Source organism: Penicillium odoratum (assembly GCF_028828045.1).
Source record: "Penicillium odoratum strain IBT 22623 chromosome Unknown utg000005l_segment0_segment0, whole genome shotgun sequence".
Classification (NCBI taxonomy): Eukaryota; Fungi; Ascomycota; class Eurotiomycetes; order Eurotiales; family Aspergillaceae; genus Penicillium; species Penicillium odoratum.
The window spans coordinates 3,602,784-3,618,208 of record NW_026643147.1 but is presented as its reverse complement, the minus strand read 5'-3'; the positions used below and the strand labels follow the sequence as shown (position 1 = coordinate 3,618,208).

The 15,425-nt window shown below is 48.2% G+C and overlaps 5 protein-coding genes across 5 annotated transcripts; 2 read left to right on the top strand and 3 right to left on the bottom strand.

The window, feature by feature from the left end:
* Window positions 1-305: 305 nt before the first annotated feature.
* N7520_006895 (SKIP/SNW domain-containing protein) lies at window positions 306-2,162 on the bottom strand (the record flags this gene model as incomplete). Its single annotated transcript, XM_057140829.1, has 3 exons — window positions 306-461; window positions 520-1,950; window positions 2,016-2,162. The coding sequence occupies 3 exons, from the start codon at window positions 2,160-2,162 to the stop codon at window positions 306-308; spliced, it is 1,734 nt and encodes a 577-aa protein (XP_056994835.1).
* Window positions 2,163-2,587: 425 nt separating this feature from the next.
* On the bottom strand, window positions 2,588-5,049 carry N7520_006894 (J domain-containing protein; the record flags this gene model as incomplete). The annotated part of the gene is made up of 4 exons (XM_057140828.1): window positions 2,588-2,737; window positions 2,796-4,100; window positions 4,157-4,474; window positions 4,546-5,049. The coding sequence occupies 4 exons, from the start codon at window positions 5,047-5,049 to the stop codon at window positions 2,588-2,590; spliced, it is 2,277 nt and encodes a 758-aa protein (XP_056994834.1).
* A 641-nt stretch (window positions 5,050-5,690) lies between these two features.
* On the top strand, window positions 5,691-7,025 carry N7520_006893 (uncharacterized protein; the record flags this gene model as incomplete). The annotated part of the gene is made up of 1 exon (XM_057140827.1): window positions 5,691-7,025. The coding sequence occupies one exon, from the start codon at window positions 5,691-5,693 to the stop codon at window positions 7,023-7,025; it is 1,335 nt and encodes a 444-aa protein (XP_056994833.1).
* Window positions 7,026-7,560: 535 nt separating this feature from the next.
* Window positions 7,561-10,505, bottom strand: N7520_006892 (Zn(II)2Cys6 transcription factor; the record flags this gene model as incomplete). The annotated part of the gene is made up of 3 exons (XM_057140826.1): window positions 7,561-8,568; window positions 8,616-9,534; window positions 9,595-10,505. The coding sequence occupies 3 exons, from the start codon at window positions 10,503-10,505 to the stop codon at window positions 7,561-7,563; spliced, it is 2,838 nt and encodes a 945-aa protein (XP_056994832.1).
* A 476-nt stretch (window positions 10,506-10,981) lies between these two features.
* N7520_006891 (uncharacterized protein) lies at window positions 10,982-11,250 on the top strand (the record flags this gene model as incomplete). The annotated part of the gene is made up of 2 exons (XM_057140825.1): window positions 10,982-11,148; window positions 11,193-11,250. 2 exons carry the CDS (start codon window positions 10,982-10,984, stop codon window positions 11,248-11,250), a joined length of 225 nt encoding a protein of 74 aa, XP_056994831.1.
* Between the last annotated feature and the right edge of the window lie 4,175 nt (window positions 11,251-15,425).

Sequence of the window (15,425 nt, the reverse complement as noted above, 5' to 3'; positions counted from 1 at the left end):
TTCATAGTTTCTGTCCTTGTTAATTTAATTCTGGATTATAACTTTTGCTACATTTGATCAGTTTCACTGCGTATCGAACTCGATGGAACCAACTATTGAGTAGAATGTCCGTTGAAAGGATTAAGTATCTCCATGAGGAATCTCAATTAGCTCGCTTGAATTTTGGTTGTCTGAACTGAAAAATGAGGTAGATATCGAACCGCCAAACGCCCGTAATGCACGCAAGGCTGCCCTTGCCTTGCGTCACGCCCAGATGGGCCGAAAAGTAAACCAGAAAGTCGTATAATGCACAATAATACAGATATTTAGTCGTCATCAACTCGGGCGCGCTTCGATCCACGATCCTCCTCGGCTTCCTGGATTCCGTAGCGTTTCTGACCTGTGGTCACATCGGCAATCATGCTGTCAATGCCGAATGGGTCCGCGGTGTCCTTTTCAAACTGAACGGGACCTTGGCGCTCCTATTAAATAACACTCATTAGCTAGCAATTTCTTTCGTGAAATTGAAGATCTGCTCACCTCGGCATCAGCAGCACCACGGAAACCTTCCTTAGCCCGTCCAAGAACCTCAAACCGATTGGTCTTCTGGAGCTTGCTCATCTCACCCTCATCGGCTCCCTCATCGTCGGCATCAGCCTGAGCCCGAGGACGATAGATACTGTTGATAGCGTCCTGCGCAGCGAACAGCGGCTTATCATAAGGGTTGTCTTCGTTGAAACCGGCATTCATGCCGCTAGTCTGGTTGAATAGACGCGAATCCCACATGGATTCGGAGCTTTGGGTTGGCTTGGCCAATCCAAGAGCCACCTTCTCGGAGATATCACGGTTCTGCTCGCGCGCCATAGTCTGAATCCGACGCTCTGTTCCCATGCGGGACTGACGAAGCTGCCGCTCATTCTCCTGTCGCCGTTCACGACGTTCCCGCTCGCGCTCCCGAGCTGCACTTTCGTCTTCGCTCGGGGTACCAGACCTCGAGGAGTAAGAGGAAACACTGCGGCTGGCACTACGGGAGCGAGACCGGGCTCGAGAGTCACGACGGCTCGGCCCAGCACGCTCCTCGCGGGCCTTCTGTGCCAATTGTCGTAGATGCTCCTCCTTTTGAGCCTTCTCCTTCTCCGCCAACTTCTGCTGCATCTGAGCGCGGAGTTGGACCTCCTCACGAGCATGACGATCAGCCGTGAACAAAGCTTCAGCAAACTGAGCGAACTTGTCGTTAATCGAGACATCCTGCAATCCACGACCATCCGCAGCCAAACGCTTATCCAAAGGAACAGTGTAACCCTTCGGGTTCTTCCAGTTCGACACGGGCGGGGGAATCTTCCAGGCTTCTTGGTCTTCGGCCGTGAGCTTCCTGGTTGGCGAGTGCATCACGGGAGGTGGAGGAGATGGCGGGCCACGAGGGATCTTCTTGTGCTTAAACTTGGGAGGTTCCATAGGATCCTGCTGTCGTTCCACGATCTTCATAATACGGTCATTTTTTTTGCTATTATCGCCCATCTGGTTCGCCGGCGTGTATCGGACAAAAGTCGGCTCAGCTCTGCTTCCGCCCTTGACGTTCTTGGGCTTCTGTGCGGACGCAGCTCCCTCCACCAGGATAGCCAACGCATTCTTTGTCTTTTCCATCTGTGCCTGAATATCCTCTTCGGAGGGTCTGTCGAGAGAAATTTCTCCCATATCTACCCGCTGCCGTAGTGGAATCAAATCTTTGAATGAGGCGTGAACGATGTGGTTATCGCTGTGTCCGCGGCGTGCGATCGCATCGTATTTGACTTTGCCCTCGGCATCGACCTGGACTGCAAGCGCATTCGATGTTGACGGTGTTCCCTTACGACCCATGTCGAGGGGGTACTGTGCCACTAGAATCTCCGGGAACGCGCCGCCGTCGCCAAAATCCTCGGGGGCTCGCGGTCGCCATCCTGTGCGGTTTCCGTAGGGAGGGGGGCCAGTTTTCTGGAAAACAAAAAAAAATTCAAGTCAGCTTACAACGGAGTTGAATCAATCTGTAGAGAGCTTACCCGCAGGACGACTTGAGTTTCGTCGAGCTGGTCGGCGCCCACCACACGCGGACCACGAGCTTGTGCATGCTTAGGTATCTCTTCCTCCTCGCCAGTGTATTTGGGCTTGGGGAGGGACTTAAAAAGCCCCGACGCAAGAGAAGTCATTGTGAGACTTGAGAGCAAAGCGAAGCTGTCAAGTCAGGGTGGTTGGGTGTGATGAAGATCTCGAAGTGATGCGCTTGGCTTTTGGGGAGCTGCGCAAGAGGTGTACTAAGTCCGCCCTACTAGTCCCTACTGTATCTCCCTACTAAAGCATCAGCATTTTACTTTTATTTCTATTCTTGCTCTTGCTTTTGCTTTTGCTTTTGCTTTTGCTTTTGCTTTTGCTTATAATTATATCTTGAGCTTCAGAATGTTTAAAAATCTTCAAATATGAATAACCAGTCAATTCTTATGTTTATAAAAGCTCTTGTAGATAACACGAGACAATATTGTGTGGCGACTGTCGAGGACAGAAAATGCAATACAAGTACAACACAAGCAGATACCTCCAAATGATCAAGGCTCATACCTGCTGGGTATTAAAATGCTCAGGCAGAAACTAAGTGTGCGCGCATGGGACAAGAAATTGCTTCTTTATCACCAACATCCACATAATGATCACAACCTTGGAACGTGTACCAAACTCGTAGTCGCTTTGGCAACAAAGGTGCAGGGTCATAGAATCCCATGAGGTGGAACTAGAGCATCCAGATCAGTATATCACAGAAGATCAAATTGTAATAGTACAAGACTTACTTTAACGGTTTTGCCAGGGATATTTAGTTGACCGTCATCAACCAGTGCAGCCACCGGAATCGTCACATCAATGAGTCGAGACTCGGGGAATTTAGCCAGCAGCTTCTTGTTCCCCGCGGCCACATATCCGTATTCAGCCTTGGTAATAACTAAACCGTCCTTCTTCGCTTCCCGATCCTGCCGTCTTTGTACTTGATCGGTCATAAGCTCAATGGCTTCTAGGCTCTCCGCTCGCTTTTTAGGAAGGAGCTTCTTCAGCTCATTGTGACGACGAGCCGCCGCTTGACGTCGATTCTTTCGATCGCGTGGTCTTATGTAACCGAATTCGACAACACAATAAGCTAACCACGGGACAAGCGTAGCGAAGACCGCAGCATCCTGGTTAGCCTCACTCGCAGGACAGAGGATGACAGGAATATTGAAGCCTTGACCAAGGCGGTTCCATGAGAAGGTCATGTGCACACCAGTTTGTGCAATACCGACACCCAATCCAACAGTGGTGTACTCGCCAACCCGCCGGGTTCCCTTGACAGTCCAGCTAGGCGTGAGGTCTAGACCAATAACATTAGTAATCTCGAGTCGCACCGCGCGAGCCTCCTCCATCCTCGGCATGGGAGTGTATCCCTCGCCGCTCCACTCAGATCTGACAGGGTCATCGGCTGGCTTGCCAGAAAACACATTTCGACTATATTTCGCGACAATGGCACCTCCCTGGGGGGAAACGTTCAGGTATGTTTCCCACGATTCTGCGGCACGATAGGCAGCCGCCTTCTGTTGTAAATTCGCAAGCTCTTCATCATCGTCATCATCCTCTTCAGAAGACCGCGCTTTACGTTCAGGTACTGAGATAAGACCGATTTGAAAGTGGCTCAAATCCCCCTCTGTGGCTAGTAGGGTTTCGGGACTCGGGCCAAGGAAATCGAAACGATCGAAGAGGAAGTCGGGCCACTCCCATGAACCACTTGACCACGAGCAAAAGGCCATTTTTCGTTTCGTGATCGGTTTTATGACTTGAATATCAAATACAGGAGGGGTTTCAAACATGGAGTGTTTGATAGTGTTAGATGCTGTGACTTGAAATGGCGTAATACCTGGCATCGGCTGAAATTTCCGAGCTATCGTGGTTTTCAAGGCAGACTCGGGAAGGAGGATACCCTCGATAGTAACAGACGAGTCTCTGAGGAATGAAAAAGGACGCCAAGTTAAGATCCCCTTTTTACTTGCCAGAGTCCTGAAGTTGGGGGCAATGGTGGCACCAAGATGTATCGCCTGGGCCTGGGCCACTAAAAGACGAGGACCCGGTAGCTAGAACACAGTTAGCAGAAGAACCTCTACAGACCCAGTAATTGAGAAAAGTTTACCTCCAGCTCGTGCTCTGTCCCATCGAGTTCGAAATGGTAGGGAACCTTTGGACGAGCCATACCACCGGTGACAGCTGCATTAAATATCACCTCTCCAAAGTCCTCTTCTTCGGTTATATCAGCCTCTGTCGATTGGTCCTCTTCCTCGTTGTTGCCCTCATCTGTGGCTAGGAATCCAGGTAGAGGCAGGGGAGTCTTGAACTGATATGTTGCACCAAAAGATGTCAATCTTGGCGATGGAATGTGTATAGACACCTCTTCCATCTCCCGGTCCACTCTGATAGTGTCGGATGCGTTTATCCCAAAAACAATCGTGCCCTATAGTGCCACCAGACCATGTTAGTAAAAGGCTTGTTCCAGGTTATAAGGTATCAAAGCAGTAGACACACCTTAGATGCCACCAGACTTTGAACAGCTTTCCGCTCACGCTTTTTCATTGCGTCCAAGAACCATCGGCGAAACTCTTCGGGGGCCATAGCCTTGACACCCACATCCTGCGTTTCCGCCTTTCCCCCACGACCCATGCTACCATAAATGCCCCATTCACGTCTGACACCCTCCGCCCCCATCATATCATACACAACACGCTTCTGGGGGTTGATAAGGGCATCATAAGCCTCTTGGATCTGGGTGAAATGCCGCCGGGCGGCATCACGGAGGTGAGGTGGTTGCTTGTCCGGGTGGAAGCTAAGAGAAAGGTTGCGGTACGCGGAACGAATATCGGCCTCGGTCGGAGGGGGGTTTGGTGATAGGCCCAGTAAGGCATAGTAGTCGATCTCTTCGGGGTATTCGTCTGCGATCATGCTGTACTCTGCGTCGAGTTCTTCATTCTCCGCACTCGCGCGAAAGCCTCGAGCCGCGGTCGCGGCCTCCTCGCCAAAGAGAGCCGACATCGAGGCTTGTTATTTCCCAGGGTGATATCTAGAAATTTAGACGCGACGAAGCTCCATCTGTATGGTCTTGGGCGAAGGATGGTGGTGCGACGGAGCTAGGTTAAGACCGCATCGGAGAAACCTTCCGGTCCCCGCAGGCCCCGCAAATCGAAGGGAGACTATATTGGGCTTGGAATGAGGATTGTCAATTGGAAAATTTGTAGATTTTAAGTGTCAAAACTTAACTGGACATTTGAATCCAAGGGTGTACTAGTGAATTAGTCTCGATTCCGAGGTAAAAGGTGTCGGAGAATAGTTGGTGCCTGAGGCAAGATATGGCCTTCAGTTGCTACAAAATGACTCCCAACTCATTACTCGTTCGAAAGCCCTGATAATTGAATGATGAAACAAATCACTTACTATGTGCTCCAGGAGTTTGTCTTGACTTTCGTGTGTTGTCAACCGTCGCTAAGTCACATACTAAAGACTGCAAATTTAACTAAAGAAAACGACTTCAATACTTGTCTACCAGTTATTAAACCGTTCCAACTAGTGTAGTGCGGGTAGGTGACGGTGGGGACCAACAGAGCCTCATTCCCCGCTATTCCAGGCAACCTATTTGTTTCAACCCTTCTCCTCAACCAACCCAACAGTCCGCCAACATGAAAGGACCGGATCTGAAACAATTGGGTGAAAAGCCACCGATATTCCGAATCAACCTTTCACTCCCGCCGGCAGAACGATATGTCGCCTTAGCAACATTATACCGTGACAGAATGCGCTCCTTACGAGGCATGTTCGACGAGCTGATCACATCCATTTCTCCCAAAATCCCAATTCGTCTAATTCATAAAATTGCTTGGCTCTGTCTTCGCAAACTTCACACGCGAGAAGAAACCGAGGAACTGCGTGGGATCAGCCGCGCCACCGACATCGACATGTACCTTCTCATCTGCCTGAACACGGTCCTTGATCTACTCATGGGTTGCACGAGCGGCGGGGTACGAGTGAGATCTGGCACATCTGGGACGAAAATGCTACATTTCAGGACTCTGGATTGGGGAATGGATCCGTTACGCGACCTGATCGTTCAGCTGGAGTTTATTCGGGATGGAGATCCTAAGGTGGTTGCGACAAGTATCTCTTATGTTGGGTTTGTTGGTGTGCTCACGGGTGTGAGGCGGGATTTGAGCGTGTCACTTAATTTCAGGCCTGTGCATGATACTACGCGGAACTGTGCATTCTATGCCAATCATATTTTTGTGCTTCTTGGGTTGCGACAATCTATCTCCTCGCTACTGCGACAGTGTCTCTTACTTCCGGAGCCTGATGCCCGTGGCAAGAAATCACTATCTTCCAATCTGGCCGATATCGTTGCTAATATTCCTCATATTCCTACAACGGCAGCTTATCTCATCTTTTGTGATGGGTCATCAACGGTGACTATGGAGAAAGATCACCGAACGGCAGTTGTTAGCTCTTCGTCGGCGTTCATTGTCACTACGAATCATGATCAGCAGCCAGGTTCGGCACCACCGGAAGTCGTGGCTAATGCAAAAAGAAAGAATCATATAGGCCTCTCGCTACTTTCAGACGAGGTGCAGGACTTGGCAGATCTAATTGAGGACAGCAATGAGCGCCGTGAATGTATGCAATCGTGTTGGGACCGTGAGACTCGAAAACAAAATGAAATTGCGGGTCAAGCGCCCACGAGGAAACAAGCCCAATCCTTTGCTGAACCATCTGGGCCACGGTCATCATTGCGCTTGCGGAAACGGCGAGAGGAAGAACAAATCAAGGAAGAAGCGGAACAAAGGCGCATTGCAGCGCTGAACCTTGATGATGACTCTGGTATTGCTGTCACGGAGATTCAAGTGCTGAGCTGGCTGACGACCTTCCCCGTTTTAAACGAAACAACACATTATGCTACTATCATGGACCCATCGAGGGGGGAGGTGGCTTGGGTCAGAAAATATGATGCCAGCGAATGGGATTGAGGAGAGAATAGTTGCTGAATATATAATTTCAAATCATTTTCGCTTTACATTCATATTGTTACGATACTGAATTATGCCTTCGTCTCAGTTACTTGATATTTACCAACGAAATAGACATATGCTTCCCGCCTACAATCGAGGTAGTCACACCGAGGACCAAAACCGAGAAGAGAGAAATATCATATTCTATAATACAATTCAGAAACAAGATCATTTCGATCTCGCTCAATTTGGTTCGTCATTTGCAGATTCACTAAGAAAAGCCGCAACCAAGGTAATAAACCATCACATCAAGTCATAAAAAAGGACATCCAAGAAGAAAATGAATATCAGCCAGCCATTGGCGTCTTTAGTCCCGCTGAGCTCCAAATTCCGAGTATATGAACAACCCCAAATAGAAGTGGGGGAAAAATGCAGAAGGAATGAGAGTTTTCTTGTCTATGCCGCTCACAGCAGGAAATAAGCTGCCGCCCATCGTATAAAGATAAGATAATTGCCCGCTATTAAAACAAAGAACCAAGAATGAAATGGGAGGTCAGCGGTCCTTGAGCCAGGAAATGCCGCTTTCGGAGATAGGGGTATCGTCTGCTCGCATGGCGTGGAGGAGCATTTCTCTTGGCATCAATCCGTAGAATAGATCTTCATCAAGAACACCGAGTGGTTGAGATGAAGGAGCTGTGCGGGCTTTTATCTCAAGGGGGAGGCCGTCGACTGCGAACCCGATTTTATCTGGAAACCGAATTCGGTCGTTTGAGCAATCGATCATTAGTGTCAGGCGCTTGTGTATGGAACTTGCTAGATCCATGGAACCGTCCCAGTGGCGGCACAAAAGCTGGACAACACTGAAAGCCCCTCTGATTAAAGGTATGCAGTCTGGCAGCTCTGTTACTAAGCCTGCTGAACTGAGTACATCCACGGCGGATAGAACCAAGTAGCCTATGGATGGGCTGAGAAGTGTCACATTGAGTCCGGATTTGTCGGTGGTGGTGTATGGGATGACTGCCATGGCGATCCTTAAGGCTTCCACGGCGTGGTATCGAGCTCGGTGGATATACTGGACCAGGATTTCGGATCTGAGGCTGGAATATCGGGCGTGTCTGTATAGTTTTATCAAGGCGGCGTGGTAAATCATGTGGATAGAGAGGAAAGCATCCGCTTTCTTTGCTTGGACGGCTCGCTCTAAGTTGACTGCGGAGAACACCAAGTGCTCAGGAAGTCCTTTGATCCACACTTCCGTGCGGTGGGTGATTATTGCGTGGAATTCCTCCGCAAGCTGAGCGTAACCATCTGATGGAGCGTGTGCTAAGCGGAAGACATTCAAAGATACGTCGCCCCAGATTGAGATGATCTGGATTAAGAACGCCATAGGACTGAGAGCCGACCGATCATCATCTGTGATAGAAGCCTGGTTGAGAACCGGTTGGAAGTACGGCGCGGTTGCGTATTGCTGCGCCTCGTATATCTCCTCGCGGCATGGAAGTCGGATCAAAGCTGCCTCTGACGAAATGAAGGTGGAAGTCGCGGAAAAGAAACTCGAGACACGCTATGATCATGTCAGCCTGTTATCGTGTAGATTTCGGATTCCCTTACATCTAGAATGTATGCGACCCAATACGTCCGACGTCTGCACTCAATCAATGCCTGTGGATGAAGTCCATAGTCACAAACTTGATTCTGGTCCACGACAACTCCTCCAGATTCAACGTTATATCGCAGACCACTAGCGACCCGACCTGCTGCGCCGATCGAGTCCCAACATCCCACTAATGATCCAGTGGCGTAGTAGAGAAAACTCATGATTAGGTGGCTTTGAGCAAGCTGCAAAGATAATGTATGCTGACTCTTTTGAATAGCAAAACGTGCGATTCGGGCATACCGTCGAAGGGCACCCATTCTGTCGGACCAGTCAGAGAACATGGATCCCAGCGCCAACATCGCGTATAACAACATCTTGTCTTCGGCCGACTTTGTATGGCACGATTTTAACCACAGGACAAATCGAGCGTGTGGGAATATGTGGTACAGTTCATTGACCGATGTGAGGTAGGACTCGACATAGTATAATGTCATTTCCGGATCACTTTCGTATGGATCAATGCTCCAGGATTCTGCAAGGGGATCATCAGGATTGGTATCACGAAGATCTCCAAAGATGTCTGAATATTCTGGTCGAAGCGTCCCCGTATGCTCCGGGGCTCTAGAGGCAGAATCATCACCCCCAGGACGTGGCACCCTATACATCCGTGACCGGTATGCTCGCTCTGCGTCTGTCATTGTATCGTATGTGCCTTCAACGGATGGCGTAGGCAATTGGCCTTCGGACCCTGGCGATTGCCCGCCTGTTCCAGGAAGCGAAGTGGCACTATTTGAAGCTCGAGGTATATTGTATAGGGAGGGAGAAACATCGGAGGCTGCATGAGGGCCAGGTGAAAAGCCTTCTCTCATCTCATATTTATTCGGGGGTCCTGTTGAGCTGGATCCTCTCATAGATCCGCGAGACCCACGAGGACTTTAGTATGGTCAGCGTCAAATCCGTATGAACAGCTTTTTGGTCGCAAAAAATACGTACGCACTCTCGAACCTGCATTCACGTCCGGATTTCTGGCATTGATCACATTTGGGTAGGTTCGGTTGGCATTTGATTTTCTTTTCCCGACAGGTTAGGCAGGCCTGTGCTAGTCTTTTCCTGGGTTTCCCAGCCTTGGTGATGCCCCAATTAGCATTTACCGGAATACCACCAATCAACTTCGGGACGTGTGTTCCGTCGGCATAAACATAACAAATGCCCTCTCCCTCGACGTATCGTTCGTCGATTACATGCGGAAGCACAGACTGGGCTTTCGTTCGACTCGTGCTCTCGGGAGATGAAATGTCTCCCACGCTTGAAGGGGTTTCGTGATATGGCGCACCATGGTAAGGCGGTTGACCGTGGAAGGAAGCCGATGACGGGTCACTTCGCGTCGCCGTGTGATGTTTAATATCTCGAGGGCTATGCATAGTCACCTGTGACAGCGACGGAAAGGTGCCTGTCTGCGGCTGGGGAAATGATTCTGAGCGTCCTTTGGCTCCTTGGGCAGGGAGTGGAGTAATTTGTGAAGCTTGAGCTGGTTCATGCTGGCGAAATGGATACGAGTATTCACGATGGTCGGTTCCAGTAGAAGTTCCGAATGGCTGGTAGGCAGGAGGCGAGTTCGGGCCGGTAACAGGGGTCAATAAGTGTCGCACAGAAGGTAATTGCTCGGTCCTTTGAGGTTGCGAATGGGAAGCAGATTCCGCTGGGCCAGTCCCTGCGTCGGTATTTTCTCGTCGTAAAAAGGGATCTGTTCCAAATTGCAAGTTTGCTGGTGCACGTGGTGGTGGAAGCTGGTATGGGTTATCCCCGGATTCTGATTTATTAGCTGGTCGCTCCGGGTCCTCTGCTGATGGATGGTCGTTGGCGGGTAACATACGGCCGAAGGGTCCAACATAGTAACCTGACATGACTGGCGGAAGAGTGTAGGTCGAGTGAGTACAAGATCATCTACTTGAGTCGCACAATTGATGTCGTTTATCTTTCCGCGTTCTCCAAAGCTTCTGCAAATATCGTGACAGATCTAGGGATTGTATTCTCTTCGATGTTGGTTGAAGGATCCGAGACTCTTGGTCTGATAGGCAGGCACGGTATCTGCCCAAATTACTGTATCTTAGCAAATATATTCGGCTTCACGCCTCTGGTATTTGAACAAGGTTTCTTTACTCACCTCCCCGTTCACTAATTTCAGGGAATGGATTGTGGCGTTGAAGAGGTAATCAGAATCACTGAGCCGAGATCTTTTGGAAGTATCGAAATGAATCGTCAAGGCCGTGGCTAAGTAATGGAATCCGCGGAGGTCAGAATGCGGTGTTGAGTCCGTGACTGGCACTGAATCAAGGCAGAGTAGGCTTAGAATAGTTCACAAACGGCCATAGAAGTCGCAATGTCAGGCATGTTCATGATCCCAGGGTGGCTGCAGGATCCCAGTGACTTGCATAAACAGCAGGATACGAAAGAGCGGGGAGTCGCAAACATCAATGAAACTCTTAAAAAGTCGCGGGATCCGGGCCGATTGATCCAGGATATCAAAGTTCTGTTGCAAGGCTGGTTGTAAGAATCGCTGGAAGAATCCAACGAATAGAATAGATTCTCAGAAAGGAATTTGCATATGAGATTCTCATCGAAACCCTCGGCACACAGGACACAAGTTAGCAAAGTAACCTGATGTTTTGCCCTGGCAGGGAATCCTAGGGAGTATCCTGGCGCTAAAGCAGCAACGAATTTCGATCCACTAAAAATTTAAATTGATAATGGACTCTGCCCCGCGAGAGTACGTTTGCTTTTGCTTTTAAACCCCTTGGCAACCTTTCCTGAATAAGCTCACGCCCTTATCCTGGGGTTATGGGGCTAATTCAGAAAGAAAAAACGAGAAAAGAAAAAAAAGAAACAAAGGAGAGAGGGAGGGAGAGAGAAGGAGAGGAAGAGAGAAAGCGAGAGCGAGAGAATATCAAGAGGGGGGTTTCACGATTAACTTCCCTAAACACTGGTAAAGTACTTACACAAAAGTACTAGCAATTTCAATTTAGCTACCTACGATCGACGTGGGATCGATCTATACTCTTCTGGGTTGCTCGGTCCGCATTGTTTCCTTCAAAACCCCAATACCAAAATGAGACATCTGGACCCCTCGTTTGCTCTCGGATATGGGCTTGCAGGAGGCTCTCCTTGGTGAGCGCCACACGGGCAACGGCCGAGGTGCCACTTTATTAGACCAATCTATCCTTATAGGGCCTGAATATACATATAAAACTAAAAAGGAGAAGATAAAAGAGAAGCTATTCCCCACTGTTATTCCGGCATTTCGGACTTCGACATCCTTGACCGAAGTCCGGCATTTGGATGGCACTACCCGTGGGACAGACCCCGGGGTGGGGGAGGATTTACCAAATATCCAGTCCATGGACGTACGGAGTACTTCGTAAAAGTAAGTAATGGAAACTTGGTTGCCCCACCCTGGTTTGGGGTCATTTGAGTATATACCAGGCTCAGGTTGCCCAGTCTATATTAATATTAAATCATTAATTCTATCAAGGATCAGGGATGTAAGCCCAAAGTCGGAACTGTATTACCGATGACCAGTCTTATGGCAAAAAGGATCATTTCCCTGCTTATGCATCCAAGGCGCGTATTCGGGATTTGGTTGTCTCTCGATTCAGAGCAAACGGAAGAATACGGTTCATCGATCGGTTGAAGAAACGCTCGGCGGTTGACCGTAGCTTAATCCTAGGAGCTTTTTTTGGGTCCGGAAAGACGGCCGCGAGTATCCCTGGTGGATCGACCTTGGGTGTCTTCGGCCGACGGTGGCGCGGGCGACTAGATGCCTAGTCAGGGAAATCCTCCTTGGGCCGGGACCACAGGGCTTATCGTTCTCGAGTTGTGATGATCGCTGGATCGAATGTTGCAGGTGGACCATTGTGGACACCGACTTCTTTATTTATTTGCGCAGGACCGAGGCCCGTTGTTTCTATATATCTCATTTATTGTGGCCTGGTTTTTCTGGGTTTGGAATCCAAATTGAGAGTCATGACCGAGATCCTCTTTATGAATTGATTGCTGAATATTGGGTCTCAAGTGGATAACTGGAATATGAATCCACTTCGCATTGCTCGGAGCAGATTGCCTAGGTTGGAATGTGCAGATTCTGCGGTCTCACCGTATACAAGTAGGAATGGCATACACGTCAAATCTTACTATATTCTCTCTACTCTGGGGTGTGTACGGAGTCAGTATTAATGTTCTAGATTTTTCTTTTTTCTCTTAACAGAGCCTAGCTATATTGGGTAACCCTGGTCTTTCACCGATAGGCCTCCATGGACAACCCCAACACAGTCACTCCAACGGTGATGCACGGAGTTGACCACGTATCTGTGTCTTAAATGCATGGCGATCTGATCTGCACGCCGTCATCCGGGATCGTCGCCTATTCGGTCTCGAATCTCAGTTGCTTCAAAAAAAAAAATTTTAAAAAAAACTTCAAAGTAAATTACACAGACTTTGAGGGTAGACCCGGTGATCGGATCTGTTCTTAGTTACTCCAACCCGGCAATTAAGAACTAAAGTCCCATCTGGTTTTTCCACCCGGACTCGCGTCTCTCACCATGGTTAGGGTATAATCACGCCATTGGCTATTCTATTACATGGGACCCAGTTTTCCTCCGAACAAATACCGACTGCAACGCTCGGAAATTCTTGGAATTCTTGGAGTACAGAATGCAAACTGTTGAGATAATCCACATGGAAGCCTATTTCGGCAATTCAATTGAATATAATTTGCTCAGTATACGTATTTACTGTTTACGTTTACGTTGACAGTGACACGTTACCTATGCACTTATCCACTAGTTAGGGGAAAATTCAAATCTGATTCGGAATAATATAAAGCAGAAATTAAATTTCAAAATTCAAATTTCAAAATTCGAAGTAAATGAACTGCGCTAGATATGTTTTGCATCCGTGTTGGATACCCCTGAACCGTCGAATTCGTGTTAGGTGAGACATGCGTGTTATACATGGGCAAGTCGCTCGGGATCTGCAAAGGGAGACTTTTCCTATTTGGGATTGAATCTGTCAACATTGAACTACTTCCTCGGCATTGGCTTAGAATCCATATACATTTAATGACTTTTAATGGGCTGATCCGGATCTGTATAGAATCGGCGGCTTTTCGGGAGATAAATTTCCTCCGTCTGAAAGGATCTCGGTTACGGTTAATTCATGTTACATTGGAGGAAACCTTGCTCGTTTTCGCATATTTTAACTCCATAGTGGACTCACTAGCGAAAGTCGCCAGTGCGCAGTGCGCAGTGCGCAGTGATTTTGATTTTGATTCTCATTCCTATTGGATATCATTCACCTTCAAAACAACCTTGGAAAGACATCTCAAACTTTCTCAAACTCAATTCCAAGCTTTTTTTCAATCCCGATCGGCACTGGCATTTGAAGTATTTTCGCACGGAAAGTCCGCGCCGCCCGGCGACTGACGTACCTCTGTCTCCACTTAGCCCAGACCTCTCGCTAGAATCCATCAGCCGCGGACCCTGTAAGCTTGGCGTGATCTTGGGATTCGGGCACCGAATCCCTGCGTTCATCTGCCTCTTTCCCGGCTTTTTCTTTTGTTCCGTTATGCATAACTTGGATCAAGATCGAAAAATCCCGGTCCCCGTATTCGGCTTGAAATAGTTGTCCCAAGCGACCCGCGTATATCATGGGGAAACCGGCGCCTGCCGGCAAAAGTCAAATAAATTGAGTCTTCTAGCATGTGAATCCAATTGCTCGGTAGTTCGACATGCAATTTAACATGGTTTTCTTCAGCCTCAATGTTATGATCACCATTTGATCGGATCACCAACTTGACAGACTTCAATTTCGTAATGGAAGTACAAAGAGTCAAGCTATTTGATTTAACGAACACCGTTCCTAGTTCAAATAATCAACAAATTTGGCATTCGTCAAAAGTACCCCACAACCTCGGATCTACGTTCAAATCTGATCCTGCGGTATTCCGTCTATGATATGCAATTGACTTTCACGATGCCTAGGTCGCCGAATTCAAGTACATGTGAAAAAGTACCCCTGTCTCGCCTACCTAACCGGTATGCATTGCGAAGACCCTATTGATGGCTTTTCTTCTCGCGTAGGCATAATACTATATCCCTGTGGACACTAGTGCCTACTAGGTTAGGTGAGCAGACGCCCCGTCTGGGCAAATCCGTCTCCATCCGCTTACGTTTAGTGCTTGATTTTGTCTTGCGTAAGCTCTGCAACTGTAATTTATTTACTAATCTCAAAATTGAGCTCAATGATTTTCTTTTCTATGTGTCTCGCGATTTTTATCTGGTAGACCGCCGTTGTTATTAGTGTCTTGCATGTCAGTGGAACCGTGTGGTCCCAGATTTCAACTCCATGAGGGATCGGCTAATTTCTTTGTCTCAGAGCTTCATTCACAATCCTAGCAAATCCCGAATGAGGAACACGTGGCAGATACTGCTTTGTTGAGGTTTGACTTAATCCTTGTATGTATGTCTCATGTGCTCTGCCTGTCGGATCCCATTCGAATCTTCACCGGGAACAATATATCGATCCACGTGCTGCATTTCTGATGTAGTAATACAAATGCTTCCATAGTTGGTATGAAAATTTTCTAGTTATAAATGTACCTAGGTGCACCTGGCAATGGAACCATTTGATTGGCGGTACTCCGTACTGTTAAGTGCTTAAAATAACAGCAGGCTCCAGAGCTCAGGAGTAGACAAATCAAAAGTTGACAATCAAATCCGAATTTCCAAAGGTGCCATTCTTGATAGTCAAAGGGAGAATTCGGAAAATTT